We start from the raw sequence: 25,498 nt of genomic DNA, 5'->3' as shown, positions 1-25,498 counted from the left end.
GTGTGTGTGTGTGTGTGTGTGTTTTCAGGGGAGGATGGATCGGGGAAGACCACTCTTATGTCAAAGCTCCAAGGAGCAGAACACAATAAAAAAGGGAGAGGCCTGGAGTATCTGTACCTGAGCATCCACGACGAGGACCGAGACGGTGGGTTCAGTGATTAGTGTTCTCCTCTGAGCTGATGAACTGTAACTGTTCTGTTCTTCTTTGAGTGTAATGTTTATGTTGGAGTGGTAGGGGTCTTGCCGGAGGACTCTTATTATGAAGTTATTTGAAACGGTTTCAGATCTGACGCGATGTAACGTGTGGATCCTGGACGGAGATCTCTACCACAAAGGCCTGCTGAAGTTCGCCGTGTCGGCGGAGACGCTGTGGGACAGCCTGGCCATGTTTGTGTTGGACATGTCCCGGCCCTGGACGATGATGGAGTCTCTGCAGAAGTGGACGAGTGTCCTGCGGGAACACGTGGACAAACTCAGGGTCCCCCCTGAGGATCTGAGGGAGATGGAGCAGAGGAGTGAGTGAGCTTTTATATTTTTGTTCATGCACACACACACACACACCTGAAGTGGAAGGCAACCACCTTCATGTTGATGAAGGAGACAATGTGAGACGGTGGGGGACGCTGCTGTTTGGACGGAGGGAGACAGTGGGGGACGCTGCTGTTTGGACGGAGGGAGACGGTGGGGGACGCTGCTGTTTGGACATTGCACACTAGCTCCCCCTACTGTCAGCTGTAGAGTCAGGAGGCGTCTGATTGGATTTAACAAACTTAGTTCAAGTACAGACTCCCAGTAGATTTAGTCCAGAACGTCCTGAATCGTTGCGTCTCTCGTGTGTCTCTGGGAGACAAAAATAAATCTCAGATCAAAACTTGTCTCACTCTGTCTACTCCACATTGTGTGAAAGTTGGGGAATTACTGCTTGATTGGAGCATGTTTCAGTTCTTCTCTCAAATGATGACAGGTTTAGCCTCTGTCTAAAAAAAGGGGAAGTACTGATCTTTGTGTGAGTGAAGTTCCCAAAATTCAGCAGCTTACAGAGGACACTCGGAGAGACATGTCCCATTCCCCTCGTCTCCACAGAGGAACACAGTTCTGTTTCTTAATGAAACGTCTGTGACCCCCTTTGGTCCAAACCCCACGAGCCCCACAGCAGCGTTCGCCCCCTGTGTAAACAGCCCCTGTTCAGAACGCCCGCTTTCAGCACCTGTTCCTTTAAATGATAATGAGCCGCTCGCTGTTCACCCCGACCCCGAGCGCACAGCAGTGAGGAGCGAGGAGCAGAAGCTCTGGTTTTTAGCCGTTTTCACTCTGTTCTCTTTCTTCTCCGTTTTTACTCAGTGCTCTTATTTCTCCGCGCTCGTTGTGTCTGTTTTGCTGAGTTTAACCTCGTCTTTGTGCTGTCACATAAACATGGGTCCAGCGCTGTGATTGGACAGACTCAGACGAGGGGGCGGGGCCATTCTAAAGTCTCTGCACTTGACGTCAGAAGCGGAGCAGAATCAGAGCGACTCGTTTTATTTATTTGTTTAATTTTTTTATCACAAAGAAAACAGACTGGGGGGGTCTTGTTTCACAGTGTGTGTGTGTTGGTGGGCTCCAGATGAACACTTTAATGTGAACACATTGAAGAAGGGAGGGTTTAGTGACGATGAACCATGTGTTTTTAGTTTACTGTCTGGGGCAGAGTGCTGAGCTGTTGAGCTGTGGTCTTGTGGGCGCTGTTAATGGCTGTTGTTTGTTAAATATGGCTCTCACACAGTGTGTGTGTGTGTGTGTGTGTGTGTGTGTGTGTGTGTGTGTGTGTGAGATAGAGAGAGAAAGAGGAAGCTATAGTGAGGTGCTGTAGTGTCAGCTACTTTTGGCTCTAATCTGGAAGTAGGACACTCCTTGTTTTACCACGTGCTGCTGTCACAGCGAGAGATGACTTTTATTATTTTAGAAAACATTTTGGACCCTTTACTGTTACTGCTTCATTCCCTTCTCGTACCCGAGGATTAACACACCATAATTATTACTGTAACAAAGACAATGGCTGTAGTAGTGTTACACTGCAGATATAAGACGTGATGGCACCCGTTTCTTTATTCTCAAACCTGCAGCGCTCAGCCTGCTCCAGAGCGCTGATATAATTCGGGTATCGGTCGCTGTTATCCGCTGTGGTGTTTGGAAACCTGGTTCACGAGAAGGTCCCGCGGGGTTCTGAGAACCTGAACGCTCGGTGGGGTGTAACCTGAGAGGTCAGGGCGGGTGGCGCAGTGTGGGGGCCTTCAACGGTCACGGCTAAGGACAGAGTTATACAGACATTAACAGAAACGCTGAGTGTCCCACAGAAGGCCAGCATCAGGAGAAGATGACCTCATCACTCCATCAGATAGAAGTCTGGAAGAGGAGGGGGAGAGAGGGAGGAAAGGAGTGAGTGAGAGAGAGAGAGAAAGAGGGAGAGTTTGGGCTCATATCCAGACTCTTACAGACCGGTTGCATCATAGTCTGACATCCGATTCCCAGCAATCTGTGGGATTATGAATAAACACACACACACTCTCTCTCTCTCTCTGTTTCTCTCTCTCTCTCTCTCTCTCTCTCTCTCCTACACGTTGGACAGTCAGCAGTTCAGAATGTTGTTTGTGAGTGAAGCTGTGTGTTTGTGAAGACGCTGTGTGAGGAGCTCTCTGCTGCTGGATGCATTTAAAGCTGCTGTGTTTGAAGTGTTGTTTAATTTATTTATTTAAAGCGCTATAAACTGTGTTTAAAGTGTTTGCTTTAGTCCTGTTCTGTGGATAATGGACACGTGTCTGTTACTGAGACACGCCCGTGTTTGGACGCTGTGAAAGTTGGTCAAAGTCGACGATAGAAAGTGTTTACAGCTGCAGTTTAAAGTGTTACAGCACTGAGACAGACCTGGGCTTAAACTTCCTGTTAGTGTGTGTGTGTGTCGCTCGTCATCTAGTCCTTCATCAGTGACACAGGACGCTGTCGGCTGGATGTTTTTGGTCGGTGGACTGTTCTCAGTCCAGACACTGAGGGGTTTAAAAACTCCAGCAGCACTGCTGTGTCTGATCCACTCTACACCAGCACAACACACACTAACACACCACCACCACGTCAGTGTCAATTAAGCCATTAATAGTAATGTTTCCAGTCTTGTTTCTACCTATAACCAGTGAATAATCAGAACGTCCTGAACATCTGACACAAACAAGGACTCGAGAGGAGTCCAGAACAGACCCTTGTGATTATAATAAATAAAAGAGTTATTATGGGTGTTCTCGCCCTCTGGACTCGTATCTCCTCTGAAAGAGAGTCTTTATGCGGCTGGAGAAGGTCTGGGTGTATTTTCTGCTCCGATGCAAGTTAAATTCGTTCTCTGAGGATTTCATTTTAAGTCCGTGTTATTTTTGTGTTAAATCTTGTGAATCACCATGGGGTCGTGGTTATGCAGTACATCTGGGGTCCGGCGAGACGCTGCGCAGCGCCCAAAGAAACCCACAGGGGTCAGTGTTTCCTCCTTTAAACTCTATGACCCCAGTGTATTCTCTGAGTTTAATGTAGTTTCAGTGGATTATGGCCTTTACTTCAGAACGAGCAGAAAACAGCACGAGGAGCAGCTGAGGTCTCGGGAGGTAGCTGTAAACTCACAGTTCCACCTTAAATGGAATTACGTTCTAGTTCTGAGTCTACTGCAGCGTTTAAGGTGGAACTGTAGTGTGAACAGAACTCTGCAGAATGAGAATCTGAGCTGAGCTCCATGTCACGGAAGAGTGAGGAGAGGGGGGTAATCTCTGATTGTGGAACTCTTCTGAAGGAGAATGAGGCTCTAAATGTAACTAAAGTCTAGCAGCTCCTCTGATATCACTGCAGACTGGTGCAGAGCTGCTACAGAGCGGCGATAGTCGCCTGGGAATGAAGCGCTGCTCTGTTTTATTTGTGTTCTGATGAAGTATCAGGGTGTTGAAGGGTCGTACCGTGTCGTAGGGGGAGATTTAACCACTGCACCCTGTAACTCAGCTCCAAGGGGTGAGAGGACACTCAGAAACCAGGGGGAGGGGTGGGATTCAGACGCATTCCTCTAGGCACTAAACAGGGAAGGGCTCTGTTTATCAGCATCAGTAAAATTTTCAACTAAAGTAGCCAACCACAATCGTGTTTCTGAACCGGGCCCCTCCTACGTGGAAGATTATCACTTTATACAGTAACACCGTGGGGTGGGGGTGGGGGATGCACTCGGGCTGCGTGAGCCTCATATCTGTGAGTGTGGATTGAGTGTGGGGCTTTCGGTGCTGTACGTTTCAGCTCAGCTCAACCTGAGAGAGAGCAGCGCCCCCTCACTATGGCTCTGTTAAATGCATGTGAATGAACTCTGGTCTTGTGCTTAAATTGGACAGCGTAGTTTACCGTGTTTCTGCTGTGTTTTAACGGTAGAACAGCAACTGGTTTCAGATGTGAGTTTCTCCTGCAGTCTCTGGATTGTGGGGGGGGTTATTTCCGTGGATTTTCTGTGTCTCAGTCTGGAGTTGCATTCCTTTGCTCCATTCCTTCCTCAGGAAGTCCCTCCTCTCTTCTTCACTTGGCTGTGTTTTGTTTCATCTGTTTAAAATGCATTATGGGTAGATCTCTCAAAAGCTCTTTTATCAGCAGTGCAGCTCTTCTGAAGCTCACAGGAGATCAGAGAGGCTTCGTCTAAACACCCTCTCCACACTCGTCCTGTACAGGGAGCACACTTCTTTACTTTCCTTCTCCTCCTTTTTCTCTCCTCTTCTTTCTTTAACCAACACATTAAAGTAAACACTGTGCGCTGACGCTGAGGTGTTACAGCGCTCTGTGGATGATGTGCTTCACTTGGAAAATCAACAACTCATTTGTCAAACTTCCACATGACTATGGAGTTCCTTTAGTAACTAAAGTGTAATGTTTCTCTCTCTCTCTCTCGTTTCTCTCTCTATCTCCTGTTTCTCTCTCTCTGTCTTTCTCGTTTTTTTTTCTCTCTCTCTCTCTCTCTCCAGTTGTGAAGGCGTTCCAGGAGTACTCAGAACCAGAAGACGTGATACCCTCCTCACCTCAGAGACGAGTTCCTCCTCCGGGGGGTGATGAGGAGAGCGTCCTGCTGCCCCTCGGAGACAACGTCCTCACACACAACCTCGGCATTCCTGTTATTATCGTTTGCACAAAGGTGTGTACAACTGCATCCGCTCGGTTCTACACCACAGAGTTAAACTCACGATGAAAACCATCTTCCAGCGTTCCCAGGGTGGGGATTAAACAGCAGATCAAGACTGAAACGTTCCCTTCCACCTGAAGTGGTGCAGTAGTTATGTTCTGGGGCCTAAGCTTTTAATTCAAACACCACAGTCCACCTTAAATGAAGCAGAAGTTACATGTTAGTGTCTAAACGTAAATGTTCTAGTGCTCCGTCAGCTTCTCAGTCGAGTGTCAGTGACCAGACGTCTCCATCAGCGCAGCTATGCAGTTCCACCCCGACTGCATTGTTAGGGAATGACGGAGCTGCCGCGTGAGATTCAGCCGAGATATAAACGTCTGTCACACTCAGAGTGGGCAGAGAGCAACCTGTTGTGTGTTAAGTGTGTGTTAACACTTCCCCAGTGTGAATAGAGCGGTGTAAATAAACAGCGCACCAACCGCCCTGAGTTCCAGCGCAGAAATATTCACCACACAGGAGTGTGTGTCGCCCTGTGAAGGACTGGCGCCCCCTGCAGGGAGTGATCCTGCCCTGCGCCCAGTGATTAATGTTTATGAAGCACTCAAACACATTTATTTGGGTGGTTCTTGTTAAAAACAACTCTTAAAGATAATATTTAATAATGTAATGTAATTATCAGCATGTTTTTAACACAGATTTATCAGTGGAAGCTGAACATCTCTGATCCAGGGTTATTGAGGTTTCTTGAGAATCTGCTCCAGTGTGTGGTGAAAGACTTCCTTTATCGCCCGCAGTGATGGAGCTGCAGACCCTCACATGCTCTCAGACACACACACACACACACGGGTGATGTTCTCATGCTGGGCTCTGTATAAAGTGAAACACTGGGGTTAAACCGTGTGTGTGTTAACTGTAAAGTGTTGACGTTTCGTAAAATGGGGAAAGTTTATATTGTAATCTTTTTTGGGAAAAGGTCTCCATCAAACAGAAAAAATACAGACATCAAACACAAACGAGAAAATTCCGCCTGCGCTGGGTGTCCACAAGCGTTTGCCGTAGAGTGTGTATCACTTGATAATCCTGATAAAACCTAATAAATAAAAGAGCAGTTTAGCTCCGCCCATCACCCTGCTGCTAGAAAGAGGAGCTGTACGAGTCCACCAATCAGAATAGAGACGATTTAAATATATATATACATTTAAAAGCAGGATTTAGGGATAAAAGGAGAGGGATAACTGTGTCGTGTCGGTAATAAACCACGTGAAAGATGGACCCATGTGAAGAAAACACACTGGAGAAGATGCTGTAACTGATTGTCGTTTGGAGTTTGATTAAAGAGGAAGTTTAAAGAAGGAAAGAGGAGCTGAAAATAAAACTTTATTCTGTTTTACATAATCTTATTTTTGTCATGAGAGAACAGCTGACGTCCCTGAGCTAAACTATCCCTGTGTGTGTGTGTGTGGTGTGTTTCAGTGTGATGCGGTGACTGTGCTGGAGAAAGATCACGACTACAAAGAGGAGCATTTTGACTTTATTCAGTCCCACATCAGGAGATTCTGCCTGCAGTGTATCCCTCAGCGTCTCAGCGCTGGCTCTTTAATGGTTTATCAGTGAATGCCTGTGTTAGGAAAGCAGTGTTTTTGTAGCAGAGTGCAAGTAAAACACAGAAGAATGCAGACAATAAATAAATAAATAGAAATAACACGGTGCATAAAATACATTCTGGAACAAAAACTAATTTTCTGTTCCACCTTAAATCAGTTGCAGTCTAGTGGTACGCTCCTTAGTATAGTTTTCAGTTCCACCTTAAACATGCATCAGTCAGATATTAGTGCTTTAGCTTCTTGGTAGAATTTGCTTTCCACCTTAAATGATGCTTCAGTTACAATTCATGGCCAAAGCTTTTTAATAAAATATTCCTTTCCACCTTAAATGATGCATCTGAGTGAGAGCTGAAGGGAAGAATGTTTTCTCTGCTGTAGATGTGACGTTGGTTCCTCTGAAAGGACTTTTATTTTGCTGTGCTGCTGGAGTGTGTATGTGCCTTAACCTCTTCTCTCAGATGGAGCTGCCTTGGTTTACACCTCTGTGAAGGAGGAGAAGAACCTGGACCTTCTTTACAAATACACGGTGCACAAACTGTACGACTTCCAGTTCACCACGCCGGCCCTGGTGGTGGAGAAGGACGCCGTGTTCATGTAAGAACTGCTCCGCCTTCTCTCCGTTTGACCTAGTGTTCTTAGTAGAACTCTCTGTTCCACCTTAAATGGTGTGTCGGTTGTATTCTAGAGCCGTGGTTCTCAAACGTTTTAGACCAAGTACCAGCTACAATTCATCTCTCTCTCACAGACACACACACACACACACACACACACACTAGTGCACTAGGGGTTGTGAACACACACCCAGAGCAGGGGGGAACAGCCATCTCCAGTGCCAGGGAGGAGTTGTGAGTATTTACAGCATGTCACTGACTGACGGTCACTAGAGGGCGCTGACGTCAGTTCATTCTCTCAGTTTTAAAGTTGGATTAAGAACATTGATATTGACGAAGCCAGGAGGTTGTCGTTTGTTTATTTATTATTAATATTTTTATTGTTTTGAGGAGCTCTGTGTTTTAATTCTGAAGCAGGGAGCAGTCTCAGTGTGGAACACTTCACTAAATAAATGTGTAATAAATGTTAATTTAACAGTGAACAGTTGAAAATAACAGATTAAATGTTATGTAAATAATTGTGACATTTGTCAGAGATGTTCTCTTTAAAGCAGTGTATCGGCTGATGCACCTGTGACGTCAGATATCTGAGTTCTCACATCAGTTAGGGTTAGGTAAAGGCCCCCTGTCCCACACTGACCCCGTGTCCTCACTCGTCCACAGTCCGGCGGGGTGGGACAACGAGAAGAAGATCGCCATTCTGCACGAAAACTTTACGACGGTTCGCCCCGAAGACCCCTTTGAGGATTTCATCATGAAGCCCCCCGTGCGGAAGGTGAGCAGAGGAGCTGCTGGTTATTTACACTGCGTTAACGTGTTATAACAGGGCTCCTGAGCAGGGAGTTGGGGCTGATGTGACAGATCTGGGCAGTGTGTGTGTGTTCTCCTCCAGATTGTGAGTGGGGGGGAGGGGGGGGGGCAGTGAGTGAATGATGATAACTGCCAGAAAAATTCAGAAAAAGCGGGAAGAACAAAAAAAAAAAGAAACTGAGTGGTGTGAGTTGTGTGTTCAGTGAAATCTCTCTGTGGTTTTAGTTCAGTGTACGGTTTATTAAAAGTGATGATGTCAATCTTATTGATGATTATAATTCTGTGGTTTATTTCTCTGTTTTCTCTCTCTCTCTCTCTTTCTCTCTCTCTCTTTCTCTCTCTCTCTCTCTCCAGTTGGTGCACGACAAAGAGATAAACGCTGAGGATGAGCAGGTTTTCCTCATGAAGCAACAGGTCTGTTCTCATCGTTACACACACACACACACACACACACACACACACCTTAGAATCAATATAATTCTCTCATCATATCGTCACTGTCCAAAGAAAAACACATATCTCTCAAATCAGTGACTTTACAGAAGAATAAACTCTTCTCAGCTCTCAGTGGAAGTCCGTGTAAAAGATTTTATTCCTTAGTTTTTTATTAAATAATTTTGGAGAGTTTCTATTGGTCATTCATCATGAGATTTACACACACACACACACACACAGAGTCACAGGGTTTTAACTGGACAGTGACAGTATAATGAACCTCAGATGATCCTCTGGTTTTAGTCCAGAACTGAATTAAACCGAGTCCAAACGGGTCGATGGGAGGTGATTAACCCTTTAGTGTCTGTGACGTCTCCCTGTTTAACACTGCAATTTTTCATGATATTTTTCTGGGATAAATTCCTAAAAGTCCTGTTTTTCTGTTTGTTTCACATTGGTGTTTGTGTAAATAATCAACTTTAATGGTTTTCAATCCTTTTCTCTGTCCTCAGTCTCTGTTAGCCAAGCAGCCTGCCACGCCCACCAGAGGAACAGTGAGTACCACCTGGGGCTAGAAACTTAACAAAGGACTTCACCTGTGTACGTTGTGTGTCTGTGCATCTTATTTCTTTGTCTGAAATGTGTGTTTGTGTTTTTGTAGGAGTCTCCAGCAAGGACGGCGTCTGGTTCCCCTCGGCCCACGGGTCGAACCGGACCCACGAATGTGGCGAGTGTGTCGCCCATGACGGCCGTCAAGAAACCAGACCCCAATATGAAAGGTGAGGCTTAACTCTGTGGTGGTCCCCCTTTATTCCAGATGTGGTTGGGTGCAGACGTTTTTCCAGATGTGGTCGAGCAGTTGAGACATTGAGTGTTTCTGAAAAATATTTTCACTTCTTTGGTTTTACACTGGAGTCATAAAGTGGATGTAGTCCTCACACAGCGGCGCGTCTCCTCACACACACTGGCACACACGTCTCCACTGGCAACCGCTCAAATACCGCGTTCAGTCCAGTCTTCTTTGAACTACCTGTAATGCCGGGATCGGCCACACGAGGAGTTTTACAGCATTGTGTCGTATCCGACCATTTCCCAGCGTTTGAACCGAATCTGAGCGTCGGGGACGAGGAGCGGTCGTGGAACGCGACATAATCAAAGAACAGCGGCGTGTGACGCCCCACGACTCCCCGAGGAAAAGTGGAGCACCTTGGAGTTGTTTGGATCAGTCCCGGTCTGATGTGTCCCTGACGATGACCGGAGCACATCTGTAAACACGGAGAAGAGAGAGAGAGAGGGAGGCTCTGCTGCAGCTGTCAGTGGAACAACGGAACTGAGGCAACGCTCTGGACGTGTAACACATTCCCTCAGGTTCTCTTTGTAGGAGACAGTCCACACCGTCCTCTCCGTAACACCCATGTACCGCCCACTATCGCTTCTTCTCCTTCTCCTTCTTCCTGTAGCCGGAGTGGTCCGTCTCAGATGTGTCTCCCGACCGAGACACATATGAGTTTATAGTGTATTCTGATCTCAGCCTAAAGCTCTTAGTCTCGTCTCTTCATGTCTCTGATCTTCTTCCCCATAAACCCCCCCGTGCCCTCAGGTCTCCTCCTAAGGAGCTACTCTCCATTCCTCCGTTCAGGAACGCTTTGGTGACTCAGCGGTTTCTAGATTCACACCTCAACTCTGGGATTCTCTTCCTCCACTGGTGAAAGAAAGGTTTCTCTCTCCGTATTTAAATCTAGTCTTTAATCTTCTCCAGGCTTTAATCTGGACGTGGGAACATTTACTGTGAGGATTTGGTAGCAGTCTGTTAATCTCTAGTAAGATCCGGTGCTGATGTTGATGTCTAGATCCTGAAAATACTGACGACATTGAGTCACTGCTCAGTGCTGGGGGCGGTACACTCCTCTGTGTCGTCCCTTTACACTTTTCATGGAGATGAAATAACCAGGGTTCTCTGTGGATGTGGTTTAAATGGTTTATCACCTGGTGTCTACAAGCTTTTGGACACACGGGGGCGCTGTAGTGCTTTTAAAGATAAAGTGACTCTTGGCTGATACCAGTGTTGATCTGAAGGTGAGAAACTGGGCAGATTTTAGATTCTATTTTTAGATCCCCTTTAATTTCTGTGTGAGCAGCGCCACCCGAGGGAGCTCTGGGGTCATTTTCTGGACCTTCATTATTCTTCATCCTCAGCATTTTCTCCGTCATTAAACTCAGCAGTAGTGAGATCCACATTCCAGCCCCCAGGGGGCGCTTTAATATTAAATCAGCTTTAATTAAAGCATGAAGAGTTTAACTTCCCCCCGCTGACCTTCGGCTTATATTTATTATTTAACTGTACACTGATCAGCCATAATATTACAACCACCTCCTCGTTCCTCCACTCATTGTCCACTGTCCACTTCGGTCACTCTGGAGTCCACCTGTTGTTCTGCATAGTTCATTACCCCCTGTTCTTCAGTGCTCAGGACCGCTCAGTGTCACTGCTGCACTGAGAACAGTCCACCAACCAAAAACATCCAGCCGACAGCGTCCTGTGTCACTGATGAAGGACTAGAGGACGAGCGACACACACTGTGCAGCGACAGATGAGCTACTGTCTCTGACTCTACATCTACAAGGTGGACCAACGAGGGAGGAGTGTCTCACAGAGTGGACAGAGAGTGGACACAGGGTTTAAAAACTCCAGCAGCACTGCTGTGTCTGATCCACTCTACACCAGCACAACACACACTAACACACCACCACCACGTCAGTGTCACTGCAGCGCTGAGAATGATCCACCACCTCATCACACCTGCTCTCTCTCTCACACACACACACACACACACACACACACACACACACACACCACCACCACGTCACTGAGAATGGAGTGGAGTGGAGCTGGAAGAATGGACAGTGAGTCCAGAATGAAGGAGATGGCTTTAATGTTTTGGCAGATGAACTGATGAGGGCCTGTGCTGCTCATTTAAAGGCAGTGGGCGCAGTTAAATCTCAAAATGACAATCAATGTTTCTGTCATTTTCCAGGAGCTGCTGCGAACGAGGGAGTGCTGGCGAACTTCTTTAACAGTCTGCTGAGTAAAAAGACGGGGGCCCCGGGGAGCCCTGGGACCGCGGGGGCCACAGTGCAGGGGTCCGCCAAAAAAACAGGTAAATGACCTTCACTAACCTCTAGCTCCCTGACACACCGGACTGCGCAGGGTTAAACTGGAGACTGGACTCGTCTACACTTCTCATACAGAGAGAGACTTTAACTTTCAAACCCCTCACAGAGGGTGGGAGGGGCAGAGGGAGGGAGGGAGGGGCGGGGACTGTTGGGAAGGAAAGGGAGAGACAGACAGAGGGAATGGAGAGAAGTGGAGAGAAAGACGACAGACAGAAAAGAAAGTGTGTGTGTGTGTGTGTGTGTAAACTCTCCTGTGTGGAGTTTACCTGTAGAGTCCGAGAGAGAGAGAGAAGCGAGGGGACGCTGAAGCAGCCGGTGATGTCTCTCCTTCGCTGGTTTAACCCTTTAACACCTCATATCTGTCTCAGACCACTGCACAATTACCTCATCACATGCATGAATCGCTGTCTTCAGCTCCGCCCACAAATGTGTTCCCCCATAGTTACTGTTGCTAGGTTGGACAAGCTTTACACGACAGAATTAATCATTAATCATTAACGAGGGACAGTTTAAACTCCTCCCTCTGCCACAAACGGACTTAGTTTTGACGATTTGTCCTCAGTCGGAACGATCGCCTGTTGCAGGTGTTAATTTCATATTTTACCTCACAACAGCAGCTAGTGATGACCGCGTTAGTGGGCGGAGCCTGAATATTTTAACGTCATTTATCGCCTCATTGACATTGTGTTCTGAAATGTGACCTCACCGCTGTCCTGGCCTTGAGCTGTGGGCGAGGGGAGGAGATGCATGCAGCCGCTTCCTCCTCCTCCATCTCTATGACGATGTGCTCTGCATGTTTTTGTCAATCACAGCAATAAAGACCTCCACAGAACCTCCGCTCCCTCAGAAGAAAAACAGGAGCGAATTCAGCAGAACATCTTCACTGTGAGACGCACCCCTCAGAGCAGCCTCTGGTCTCTGTCCCCCCCCGACAAACACTGTTCCGTTACTGAGACACACAGCTTGCTTTAAAGGTGCAGTCAGTCATTTTTCCACAGATTCAGTTGTGAACAAGACTTATAAAGTGTTTAAACAACACATCGTCTCCGGCGCTGAGAGGGAGGACGGGGACAGGCTTCTTTTGAGACGTGTGAGAGCCGTGCTCTTTAGGACCCCCCAGCCCTGTGTAGCTCAGGCATCGCCAGAGTTCGAGTCCCTGACCAGGGCCAGCGTTTACAGCCCCCTCAGGGGTTTCTCAGGAGTCCTGTGTGATGTAGAGGGTCCTTCTGTCAGTAACGTGTAGGTAGATTCACCAGAGGAGGGTAGGTCCCCCGTGTGAGCCCTGGTTCCTCTGAAGGTTCTTCCTCGGCTCTGAGGGAGTGTCTCTCCTGGGGCTTTTACGTTTCAAATTAAAACTCCTCTTCACTGCAGTTCTGTGACATCATCAGCTGTGAAACACACGACACAAACACATTTCATTTGAAAATCAAAGTGCTCTGTTTTTCCTGAATGAAAGAGTTAATGCTCCACGGAGTGGGGCCCCTACCTGGGGGCGGCTGTGCTGTTAAATACAGTCTCTGACACCTCCAGGCCTCTAGGTGTCAGTGCAGCGGTGAGAAAACGACTGACTGCACTTTTTAGAAACGTTAGAAACCGCAGCGTGATTTAAACTTTTTAGATTTTATTTAATTTTTTTGTTTTCAAAGCGAAATTAAGCTTTTCATTTAGATTTTAAATAGTTTCTATTTCTGTTTTTAAACCTCTTTAAATCCGTGGCGTGTAAATAACCGCACCGTGATTCCCGACGGCTGCGAGGGAGAGGGGTGTGTCCACGGCGCTGTGTTCTCTGCCCCCTGTGCTCCAGGTGGTTTTAGTCTCTGTGTGTGAGCCTCAGACGCTACAGGAGATTACTCTCTGCTCTGTCTCTGCTTCTTCTCCAAGGGCAGAAGCCGGCTTTGACTGACGTCCAGGCGGAACTGGACCGAATGACGCAGAAACCGGACGCTACGCTCAAGGCCAACAGCAGCACATCCGCCCCGGAGAACACGGCGTGAGCTCCGCCCACAAAATAAACAACAAGAAGCACTCTGGAGAGACACAAACAAGATTAGAGAACATTACGCAACGGAACCCCACTGAACAGGAGCAGAGCCCGCGGTGTGAGCGCCGGGGGCGACCGGGGCGAGGGAACCACGCCTTTAAACACTGTTCTTCTTCATTCACAAACCGTCTTTGTTCTTAGTTCACTTTGTTTGGGCCAAAAGGGTTAAAACAAACAAAACAAAAGAGTTTTTTTTTTTTTTTTTTTGAGAAATGCTGCTGTTTTTGTTCTGCTTTTAAATAAAGAACGGAGAGCAGCGGCTTCAGGTGACGCCACTAAAAACTAAAGGAATAAACGTGATTAATATTAATATCATCGCCGTGGAGTTCAGCGCGGAGTGTGTAAAGAACCGTGATCACGGATTGTATTTATAACAAAGCAAAGGCTTCGAAGCTTGAACATTATTACTGTCTCCTCCTGGGTTTTCATCGCCTTCGCTCTAACAGCGCCTCGTCATGACACTAACGTCCAGTTTCCACAGAGTTACACACAAACAGAACCGGACCGGGCCGGCCGCCCCGGAGCGGAGACCCGTCTGGATTCTGTAAACACACAGAGTCCGCTACGAGCCGCTGCTCGCTTTTGTACAAAAAAGTCACTCGTTTTAAGAAGCGCTTTTCAGACGGCGTCCGAGCGCAGAGCCGTGGTTCTCCTCTAATTCTCTTCTGCTCTTTGTTTGTTTTCGTGGCTGCGCTCGCGTTCGGGAGAAAAAAAGAGCAGAGAGGCGTTTTTCCTAAAAACTGAAATTATATTAAAATAATAATAAAACAATCCAGAAAAGTCCCAAGTGCCTGGCGCCGCCGCTGTGTCTCTCTGAGGAACTGCACTGTAGCAGCAACACTCTGAAGTCTCTCTCTCTCTCTCTCTCTGTTTCTCTCTCTCTGTTGCTCTGTCTCTCTCTCGCCTTTTTCTTTAGCTTTTTTGTTTTCTTTTTTATTTATTTGTTGTTTATATTTTTTCATTTTTAATTGCTTTAGTTTCTGCGTAAAACACCGAATAATTTCACTTTCCTCTCGGTCGGGGTTTTGCTTCTCATCTGAATTTTGTTTGTTTTGATATTTATTTTCTGTTTTTCTACAGATCTGTGGTGTTATGGCTGTAGCGTCTCTGACCTGATGATGATAAATATATATCTGGCTTTTTTTTTTCTAACTCCTTTGGCGTAGATGGGTTTATGTTCAGCCGAGAGTCTCTCTGTTTTATAAAAGATAAGAAACAAGGCGCAAACCACTAATATATTCTCTCTCTCCTCTCCCTCTCTCCCCTCTCCCTCTCCCTCTTTCCTCTCTCTCTCTCCTCTCTCTCTCTCCCCCCTCTCTCTCTCTCTCCCTCCCCTCTCTCTCTCTCTCTCTCCCCCCTCTCCCTCTTTCCTCTCTCTCTCTCTCTCTCTCTCTCTCTCCCCTCTCTCTCTCTCTCTCTCTCCCCCCTCTCTCTCTCTCTCTCCCTCTCTCTCCCCTCTCCCTCTCGCTCTCTCTCTCTCTCTCTCTCTCGCTCTCTCTCTCCCTCTTTCCTTTCTCTCTCTCCCCTCTCTCTCTCTGTCTCTCTCTCCCCCCTCTCTCTCTCTCCCCCCTCTCTCTCTCTCTCTCTCTCTCTCATATTTACACGGTTGTAACGACATGAATTTTTCTCCAACTTTAACCCGAGTCTCTCCTGAAAGTCACAGGGTAAAAACATTCCTGATTTTAGAGAAACGTCTGTTTTCTCGGAGCCGCTCTGTCTCTGATTTCCCTGACGTTCTCTTTTTTCTCGTACTGTGTCCAGTCACTTGTAAATGTCTAAAAACCTAATGTTATTTTGCAGTTGTTGCGAGGACAGACTTCAGAAAACTAGCCAATTATTCAATGTTTTTGCAGAAATCAGCCGAAGACGGGACTTGATCCCGTGGTTCTTTGTTTTTTCTTTCTGTCGTGAACCTGCGCCTCCCTGTGGTCAGAGGAGAACACAGCAGCTTCAGGGAAAAAAGGAAAAAGATAAAGAGGAAAAAGCAGAGAAATTGGAACTGGAACCAAAGAAGTTTAATCCTCGTGTGACGCGAGTGCTTTTAGAGTCGTGTCCCAGGCCCCAAACCCCTCTGAACGTTGTACTGGAGCCGCACCGAGACGTCGGCGCAGTCCTTTAACAGGGAGCTCCACTCTTCGACCCTTAGTCCATTCACTGAGCTGTAAACTGACGGGGAATGCTCCGACTGTAACTCAGCGGAGGGGAACGGAACCAGGCCTCTTCACTTTGTCAGACTGCCACCTCCCCCTCGTCCGAGGAGCTCCGTACGGAGCGGTGATGGCGGCGGTAAACTGTGGACATTTGCACGTCCGTCTCCACCAGGAGCGGGTTTATCCACTGTTTTACGATTAAAGGAGGACGTCTGGTTCCCTTCACCTCCGCTGTGCACTGCTCTGACTGTAAAACAGCTGGAGTTCTCCTTTAAAAACTGTGCCCATGAAATCTGCGTGATGCTGATTGGCTAGCAGGCTCATGCTCATTTACATACTGTAGTCCTCTGATATGTCAGAGCTGTTAAGGCCCATATCGCGATGCTCCTCCAGGACTGATGTATCGTGCGGCCGAGGCCTGAGCTTTTGTTTAGTTTTGTTTCTCCTCTTTCACCTGCTTTCATTTCTTTAAGGGAAGAGACCACAGGGTGTGCACAGTCTACTTTTATCTTTGTTTTCTTTAGTTTTGCATGAAGTGTATTAACTCTACGCAGTCTCATAGCCGCCACCAAACGGAGGAACTCATTCGCATTCTGAATCTACATATACTGCATATTAATGAGCGTCTTTGCTGTGCAGAGCTAAGCATCCGCCGATAGTCGAAGCACAATATCGTCTTGAAGTCTGGACTCTCTACTTCTGAGTTTTATTCCCTAAGCATTTCCTCATTAAAGCTCTGTAATCATCCCTCTGTCACCTGCAGGGGCCGGTTATTCACTTTAAAACCTGCCGAGAAGCACTTCGACGTCTGTCTCCGTCTTTACTCCACACTGAGGTTGAAGCGAGACTTCAGGGCCTCGGCTCATTTACTGACTGTTGTCCTCACGTCGCTCCTCTGTTCAGATCTTTGTCTTTTTCCTGTAAATGTGGTTAATCCAGAGATAAAACTAAAGCGAATCGGACCCGTCTCCAAGCTCCAGGCTTCTTCAAAGCGTCCGCGTCGACACCTCTGCCTCTTCCCTGCGGAGATGAGAGAGTCTAAAAATACAGAGACGTACTCAGAGTGGTGTGTGAGCGTCTGGAGGAGGGTCTGAGTCTGAGTCGTAGACGAACAGCAGTGAATCTTTAGATGAAGGTCTCAAACCTGACTGCGTTTAGTTTTAAAGAGACGCACTTCTCACAACCAGAGGGAAACGGATCTGGTGAAATGTGTAGAGTTTAATGAGTTTAATGATTGTTTTCCACATGACGTCCTGTTTATTTGTGCAATGTCCAGCTCGGCCGACTGTACGGCTCTACCGCGACCGTGAGGACTCTCGCTTCAGCGCCAGCAGAGAAAACATGCCTCTTTTTCAGACTTGGCTTCAATAAAACACAGATCCAGACTCCAACAAACTCTGGTCCTGGTTTTCTGTTCCACTCTGAGTTTCTGTGACAATTTGTTATTTCCCTCTGCTGTTTTTAAACTGAAATGTTGAAGCATGTTACCCCTCCACCAGAGGGCAGCACTGAGGCCTACACCACACTCCCTTCACCCTCTGGTGTAGAACCACTAAAGAAAAATTAATTTCGTTCCGTTCTGTTGAGGAAAGTTGGATGAATTTAAAGATGATGTTTTAAAAAAGCTGTTTTCATTTTGTGAATGTTCTCACTCGGTCCAAACACACGCTGGTGGATGGATGAGCTACTGAAGAGAGGGAGTGAGAGTGTGTCCCGCCTTGTGTCCAGTGAATTCTGGGTAGACTCCGGACCCACCGCCGCCCAGAACTCGACAAGGGTCACAGACACTGAATGAATTTGTGATTTTTTGTGTGTGAGATCAGCTAATTATCTCACAGCTAATTATTAGCATAATCTTCCTCTTACAGCCTAAAGATGTTTATGCCAAAGTTATGAGCAGTATTTCAGTCTGACCTCACACACACACACGCACACACACACACACACACACACATTTAAAAGCACATTAACACAAGGAGGCTCGTTAATCAGGTTTCTGAAGCTAACGGTGGTGTAGAAGACCGAGTACAGGGTTTAGAGGTGTGTATCTGAGTGAGTTTACAGCTTTTCTCGCGGGGGTCGAGGATAAACGGTGTAAACTGGAGCTGAGGCGGAGAGGAGAATGTGGGTGGAGGTAAGTTTAACGGTTGGAGGCCGTTAATGAGGTGAAAACGGCCCCGTGTTCCGCAGCCTGTAAACCGTAATTCTAATGGATCTGCCCCCGGTGACAAACCTGAAAAAACAATTTTATAAGACAATTTTTAATGGTTTAAAACGGAGAAGATTGAAATCCTAATCGTAACCATCAGGTTTAGCCGAGACTTTTATTATGAAGCCCGTGGGCAAAGCTGCGGCGCTGGGTTTTTAAAAGGTTACAGATTTTATTTTATTTTACTTTAATCCCATTTTTAATAATAAAAGCTTTTATATTGTGGTATAATTTGTCGAATTAATGTAAAATGCTTTTCATAATCTACATCCGCAATAAAATATATTCACTTTAATAAAAAATAAAATGAGGGTGCGATGTTTTATTTTTAATGTTGTTATTATTTTTAATGTTTTTATTAAAATGATTATTAAAAGTATCGGCGGTTGTGGGGCGCAGGGGGCGGGGCCTCCGCAGTGGGGCGGGGACTAGTGTAGGGCACTGGAATGCGATGTGCGCCGTAGTTTAGTTGGCTGTAGTTGGCTGTAGCGGACCGAGTTTACATGGTTATGGTCAGTGTCTGGGTCAGTCCTGGGGAGGGTAAAGGTCGTGAGCTGGGTCTCGGTGTGTGCAGCGCCTCATGCCCGAAGACGCAGCTGGAGTTTGTAGTTTAACGCCGTTTAAAGCCGCTGCTCAGCGCGGGGCCAGAGTTTAATCCCAACGGACTGGAGCTGGTTCTGCTGGTGCACCGGGTCTGAGGAGCTCTTGGCGCCGTTTCTAAGGTCGGTTCTGCAGAATGAGGAGCTGCGAGGACGCGGACGGGTTCGATGGAGAGGCCTCCAGCGCCTCCATGATCAGCGGCGCTGCGAGCCCCTACCAGCCGACCACCGAGCGCCTTCAGGCGGACACCACCCGAGGGAGCAACCGCTGTGGAGCTCTGTACATCAGCTCCACCGCCGGGGTCCTCAAGGCACTGCAAGTGGTAAACACAGGACTGCTTTCTTTTATTTAACCTCTCTGAGTTACTTTAAAACAGTGAAATACACAGGGTTTAATAAGTACATTAACTCAGTCCAGTAACAGTAACTCAGTCCTGTAACTAGGTCCAGTAACTCAGTCCTGTAACATTAACTCAGTCCTGTAACAGTAACTCAGTCCAGTAACAGTAACTCAGTCCTGTAACTAGGTCCAGTAACTCAGTCCTGTAACAGTAACTCAGTCCAGTAACAGTAACTCAGTCCAGTAACATTAACTCAGTCCTGTAACAGTAACTCAGTCCAGTAACATTAACTCAGTCCTGTAACAGTAACTCAGTCCAGTAACATTAACTCAGTCCTGTAACAGTAACTCAGTCCAGTAACATTAACTCAGTCCTGTAACAGTAACTCAGTCCAGTAACAGTAACTCAGTCCTGTAATATTAACTCAGTCCAGTAACAGTAACTCAGTCCCGTAACATTAACTCAGTCCTGTAACAGTAACTCAGTCCAGTAACAGTAACTCAGTCCTGTAACATTAACTCAGTCCTGTAACAGTAACTCAGTCCAGTAACAGTAACTCAGTCCTGTAACAGTAACTCAGTCCTGTAACATTAACTCAGTCCTGTAACAGTAACTCAGTCCAGTAACAGTAACTCAGTCCTGTAACAGTAACTCAGTCCTGTAACAGTAACTCAGTCCAGTAACAGTAACTCAGTCCTGTAACATTAACTCAGTCCTGTAACAGTAACTCAGTCCAGTAACAGTAACTCAGTCCTGTAATATTAACTCAGTCCTGTAACATTAACTCAGTCCTGTAATATTAACTCAGTCCAGTAACAGTAACTCAGTCCTGTAACAGTAACTCAGTCCTGTAACAGTAACTCAGTCCTGTAATATTAACTCAGTCCAGTAACAGTAACTCAGTCCTGTAACATTAACTCAGTCCTGTAATATTAACTCAGTCCTGTAACATTAACTCAGTCCTGTAATATTAACTCAGTCCTGTAACATTAACTCAGTCCTGTAACAGTAACTCAGTCCTGTAATAGTAACTCAGTCCAGTAACAGTAACTCAGTCCTGTAACAGTAACTCAGTCCAGTAACAGTAACTCAGTCCTGTAACATTAACTCAGTCCTGTAATATTAACTCAGTCCTGTAATATTAACTCAGTCCAGTAACAGTAACTCAGTCCTGTAACATTAACTCAGTCCTGTAACAGTAACTCAGTCCTGTAACATTAACTCAGTCCTGTAACAGTAACTCAGTCCTGTAATATTAACTCAGTCCAGTAACAGTAACTCAGTCCTGTAACATTAACTCAGTCCTGTAACATTAACTCAGTCCAGTAACAGTAACTCAGTCCTGTAACATTAACTCAGTCCTGTAACATTAACTCAGTCCTGTAATATTAACTCAGTCCTGTAACATTAACTCAGTCCTGTAACATTAACTCAGTCCTGTAACAGTAACTCAGTCCTGTAATATTAACTCAGTCCAGTAACAGTAACTCAGTCCTGTAACATTAACTCAGTCCTGTAACAGTAACTCAGTCCTGTAATATTAACTCAGTCCAGTAACAGTAACTCAGTCCTGTAATATTAACTCAGTCCTGTAACATTAACTCAGTCCTGTAACAGTAACTCAGTCCTGTAATATTAACTCAGTCCAGTAACAGTAACTCAGTCCTGTAACATTAACTCAGTCCTGTAACATTAACTCAGTCCTGTAACAGTAACTCAGTCCTGTAATATTAACTCAGTCCAGTAACAGTAACTCAGTCCTGTAATATTAACTCAGTCCTGTAACAGTAACTCAGTCCTGTAACAGTAACTCAGTCCAGTAACAGTAACTCAGTCCTGTAACATTAACTCAGTCCTGTAATATTAACTCAGTCCTGTAATATTAACTCAGTCCAGTAACAGTAACTCAGTCCTGTAATATTAACTCAGTCCAGTAACAGTAACTCAGTCCTGTAATATTAACTCAGTCCTGTAACTCAGTTTTGGGAATTCTGGGAATTGAAGGCAGTGTGCTTGTGTCGTAAAGACAGAGGTGCTGTATTCCAGCTATTTCTGGACCAGATGTTGTGTGTAAATCACCATGGAGACCTAGTGGTGCTTGTGTTTTGCTAACTCAGCTCCGTGGCCTGCTGCGTGATGTGTGTTTGTGTAAAACACACACACACACAAACTGCCTGCAAACTGAGTTATAATGTGCTCCTTAAATCTGTGTCTCCTTCTATTACTGTGTTATTAAGTGTATAAGGATGTAGTTGTTTTCAGACTGATTTTTGTGGTTGATTGATTGAACTCTATTAAGGAAACACTGTCCAGACTCATCTGTAGAGTTACAGTGAACCCTGGACAGTAAAGGAGACCCATTATTAAGAAACCAATTTTTCGCTGTATGTTCACATTAAAGTGTGAATCTGGAGGCCACCAACACACACACTGTGAAACAAGACCCCAGTCAGTTTACTGTGTGCTGCATAAGTCAGAAACACAGGGTAAAACGAGTCGTTCTGATTCTGCTCCGCTTCTGATGCAAGTGCAGAGACTTTAGAATGGCCCCGCCCCCTCGTCTGAGTCTGTCCAATCACATCGCTGGACCCGTGTTTATGTGAGAGCTCAAAGACGAGGTTAAACTCAGCGAAACAGACACAACGAGCGCGGAGAAATAAGAGCACTGAGTAAAAACGGAGAAGAAAGAGAACAGAGTGAAAACGGCTAAAAACCAGAGCTTCTGCTCCTCGCTCCTCACTGCTGTGCGCTCGGGGTCAGGGTGAACAGCGAGCGGCTCATTATCATTTAAAGGAACAGGTGCTGAAAGCGGGCGTTCTGAACAGGGGCTGTTTACACAGGGGGAGAACACTGCTGTGGGGCTCGTGGGGTTTGGACCAAAGCGGGTCACAGACGTTTCATTAAGAAACAGAACTGTGTTCCACTGTGGAGACGAGGGGGGGGGGGGGGGGGGGCATGTCCCTTTAAGAAAAAGTTTAGACTGAATGGTAGAAGAAGCCGTATCCGTTTCTAACCCGTGAGTCTGAGTCTTTACCCTCAGTGGGGGTCAGATTTAGACGTAAAGCAGGTTAAGTTTTAAAGTGTCGGCAAACGGATGAGACATATTTTCGCTTCTCACAGATTAAAGAAAGCGAGTAAATGATTGACCCCCGGGGACCGAGTCTCCACCTCGAGAAACACGAGACCTTCATAAATAAATAACCACACACACAAACACTCACCATCACCTGCTGCGTCTCCACGCGCTCAGCTCCGCCTCAGCTCCTCTGGAAAGACTTCACACTGGATACGGGACATTGCTGTGAGGATTTGATGGTATTCTGGTGATATTAAAATACTCAAGTTATTTATAGATGCATAGGACACAGGGCTGTAGTTGATTAAAAAAAACAAATTTATTACACAGTGACGACACCGAACACAAAGGAGTCAAATGTAAACACAGAGAAAAACCAGTTTCAGACCGAAGTGAATCCCCCGCTCTGTTTCACACTGAACACAATCACACACCGAATACGAACAAAGCCCGGCTCAGACACAGAGACACACACCCCACCTTTAACACTGGAGTGTGTTTACAGCACGAGCCTCGACAGGGAACTGAGAGACAAACAGCAACTAAATGAATCATTAATGAATCATTATCGAGGTAAAATGTTCAGTTAATCGTGATATTGGTTTACGCTCGTATCGTCCAGCTCTAACGCACCATGTTTATATTCCATTTTATATCATTTTTATGCACCGCTGTAATTACTGAAAACAATAAAAGCAGAGAATGTTTGAATATTTAATTATAGTTATACACCACACAAAAACACTTTAAAATGATTTGTCCACCGGATACATGTGCAGTGTGAACTCTTTAAAGGGAACATCTGTGATTGTGGGGAAACGCAGCTCTAACCTCCCTGTATTTTAAGGTAGAGTGGTGTGTGTGAGTAAGAAGCGACTGTATCTTTTAAGGTGGAGCGGTGTGTGTGAGTAAGAAGCGACTGTATCTTTTAAGGTGGAGCAGTGTGTGTGAGTAAGAAGCGACTGTATCTTTTAAGGTGGGAGCAGTGTGTGTGAGTAAGAAGCGACTGTATCTTTTAAGGTGGAGCGGTGTGTGTGAGTAAGAAGCGACTCTATCTTTTAAGGTGGAGCGGTGTGTGTGAGTAAGAAGCGACTGTATCTTTTAAGGTGGAGCGGTGTGTGTGAGTAAGAAGTGACTGTATCTTTTAATGTGGAGCGGTGCGTGTGAGTAAGAAGCGACTGTATCTTTTAAGGTGGAGCGGTGTGTGTGAGTAAGAAGCGACTGTATCTTGTTGGTGTCTGAAGTGTAAATTGTCTGTAAGTGTTTATTCACTGTTTGAATTCCCACAGAAACTCATGTGTAACTCGAGCTGTTTAGTTTTGTAGCACTTTCACTCTGTGTTTACTTTCATGCAGTTAGCGCTCTCCTGAATTTAGAGTCAGTTCCACCATAAGTAATGAACTGTAACAGCAGAAATAAGTCAGTGTTACCCCCCTATGGAGCAGGATAGAGCAACATCCTCATCTCGGTCGGTGCTTTTCAGCGTTTGGAGTCTCTCCGTTGTCTAAAAACCTCCAGATGGCGTTTCTCTGCCGTGAGCAGAGAGAGAGAAAGCCTAGCACCGGACCCAGACACTTTGTTTTTTTTACCCATTTACAGACACTGGGCTTCGTAAACACATTAGGCGGTTTCCAGAGCAGCACATGGAGAGGACACACACTCAGAGATTTATACACAGGGTTTTAGATTAAATCCTGAGCTACGTCTTTAAAGGGTTAAGTCATCTTCAGGAACACAGATGGAGGAGGAGACGGGACACTGCTGAAAACATGAACCTGGACAGAACTGATGTCTCTGGTCTTTTGTGGAGCAGCAGATGGTCAGCGTTGAGTTTGGACCCTGGGATGTTAGCAGCAGCTTAATGTTAATCCCTCAGAGGGGTCTGTGTGTGTGTCTGTCTGTGTGTGTGTGTGTGTGTGTGTGTGTTGGGGAGGGCAGGGTCTGACACATAATCATTACTCACACACACTGAACAAACTGTGTGTGAGTGTGAGACACCTGCTCTGCAGACTGAAGATCCCCAGAGACCCCTCACTCTCCTTTCATCCTCCCCATGTCCCCACTCTGTCTCTCTGCAGATCTACACTTACACACTGTACTCCATCTGTCGCTCTGCATACTTTATCACTGCCTCTCCCCCTGTCCCTCAGCGCTCAGGACCCCCACAGAGGCAGGTGTGATGTGGTGGTGGATCATTCTCAGCGCTGCAGTGACACTGACGTGGTGGTGGTGTGTTAGTGTGTGTTGTGCTGGTGTAGAGTGGATCAGACACAGCAGTGCTGCTGGAGTTTTTAAACCCTGTGTCCACTCTCTGTCCACTCTGTGAGACACTCCTCCCTCGTTGGTCCCACCTTGTAGATGTAGAGTCAGAGACAGTAGCTCATCTGTCGCTGCACAGTGTGTGTCGCTCGTCCTCTAGTCCTTCATCAGTGACACAGGACGCTGTCGGCTGGATGTTTTTGGTCGGTGGACTGTTCTCGGTCCAGACCCTGAGGGGTTTAAAAACTCCAGCAGCACTGCTGTGTCTGATCCACTCTACACCAGCACAACACACACTAACACACCACCACCACGTCAGTGTCACTGCAGCGCTGAGAATGATCAGTGGAGCGGAGAGAGGGGACAGAGATGAGGAGGGGTCACGCTGGGATTAGAGTCTCTGTAGAGGTGTAAGATGTTGAAAAGTAATTTGCATATCATACCTGTTGCCACGGAGACACTTTGAGTCCTCCCTTTGAACCTGCTGATGATGATGTGGTTATTTTTGTGGAAAATTGGGCTCAATTTAAATTTCAAACAGATTTTTTTTTCTACACACACACACACGCACACACACACTCGCACACACACACTCGCACACACACACACACTTCTGTTTCAGTTAAAGTGTATAAACAATTTTTCTCTCACTCTCTCTCTCTGGTTGTGATGGTGAAGTGTGTGTGTGTGGTGTGTGTGTGTGTGTTGTGTGTGTGTGTGTGTGTGTATGTGTGTGTGTGATGCTGTATCGTTGTGAGGGTGTCGTGGCCGGTGAGATCAGATACGGCGAGCTGATGTCTGTAATATTCCTCTGTATGAGATTGTTGTAAGAATATTTCTGTTCACAAACACGTGGAGAAAAGATAAACCCATGGTGTATCCAGGGGAACCACAAACGCTGTGAGATGCCCCTCAGACACCGCTCCCACCGACTGGCACCGTCTCTCCGGGTGGATTTTCACTGGCTGCGATTCTGACGTCACCGGCCAGAAGAAATATCGCCCCCTGCAGCAGCCAATGAGAACTTCGCC

The 25,498-nt window shown here is 46.3% G+C and overlaps 2 protein-coding genes across 3 annotated transcripts in view; both read left to right on the top strand.

Annotated features, from left to right (window-relative positions):
• dync1li2 (dynein, cytoplasmic 1, light intermediate chain 2) overlaps window positions 1-15,055 on the top strand; it is an 18,319-nt gene extending 3,264 nt beyond the window's left edge. Inside the window, exons 3-13 of one of the 2 annotated variants that reach the window (XM_066654229.1) lie at window positions 29-145; window positions 285-515; window positions 5,004-5,170; window positions 6,632-6,725; window positions 7,221-7,356; window positions 8,037-8,148; window positions 8,538-8,597; window positions 9,131-9,172; window positions 9,280-9,397; window positions 11,654-11,776; window positions 13,679-15,055. In XM_066654229.1, coding sequence (XP_066510326.1) covers window positions 29-145; window positions 285-515; window positions 5,004-5,170; window positions 6,632-6,725; window positions 7,221-7,356; window positions 8,037-8,148; window positions 8,538-8,597; window positions 9,131-9,172; window positions 9,280-9,397; window positions 11,654-11,776; window positions 13,679-13,695 — 1,217 coding nt within the window. In that variant the 3' untranslated portion in view covers window positions 13,696-15,055. Of the gene's footprint in view, window positions 1-28; window positions 146-284; window positions 516-5,003; window positions 5,171-6,631; window positions 6,726-7,220; window positions 7,357-8,036; window positions 8,149-8,537; window positions 8,598-9,130; window positions 9,173-9,279; window positions 9,398-11,653; window positions 11,777-13,673 lie in introns of both variants that reach the window. The other variant, XM_066654228.1, reaches the window with a different exon arrangement.
• Window positions 15,056-18,664: 3,609 nt separating this feature from the next.
• Window positions 18,665-25,498, top strand: part of LOC136677523 (CKLF-like MARVEL transmembrane domain-containing protein 4) — a 37,342-nt gene continuing 30,508 nt past the window's right edge. Inside the window, exon 1 of the mRNA XM_066655094.1 lies at window positions 18,665-19,114. Coding sequence (XP_066511191.1) covers window positions 18,929-19,114 — 186 coding nt within the window. The 5' untranslated portion in view covers window positions 18,665-18,928. The remainder of the gene's footprint in view (window positions 19,115-25,498) is intronic.

This window comes from Hoplias malabaricus, chromosome X2, assembly GCF_029633855.1.
Source record: "Hoplias malabaricus isolate fHopMal1 chromosome X2, fHopMal1.hap1, whole genome shotgun sequence".
Classification (NCBI taxonomy): Eukaryota; Metazoa; Chordata; class Actinopteri; order Characiformes; family Erythrinidae; genus Hoplias; species Hoplias malabaricus.
Note: the sequence above shows the minus strand (reverse complement) of the source record. Positions and strands in the feature narration are given on the sequence as shown.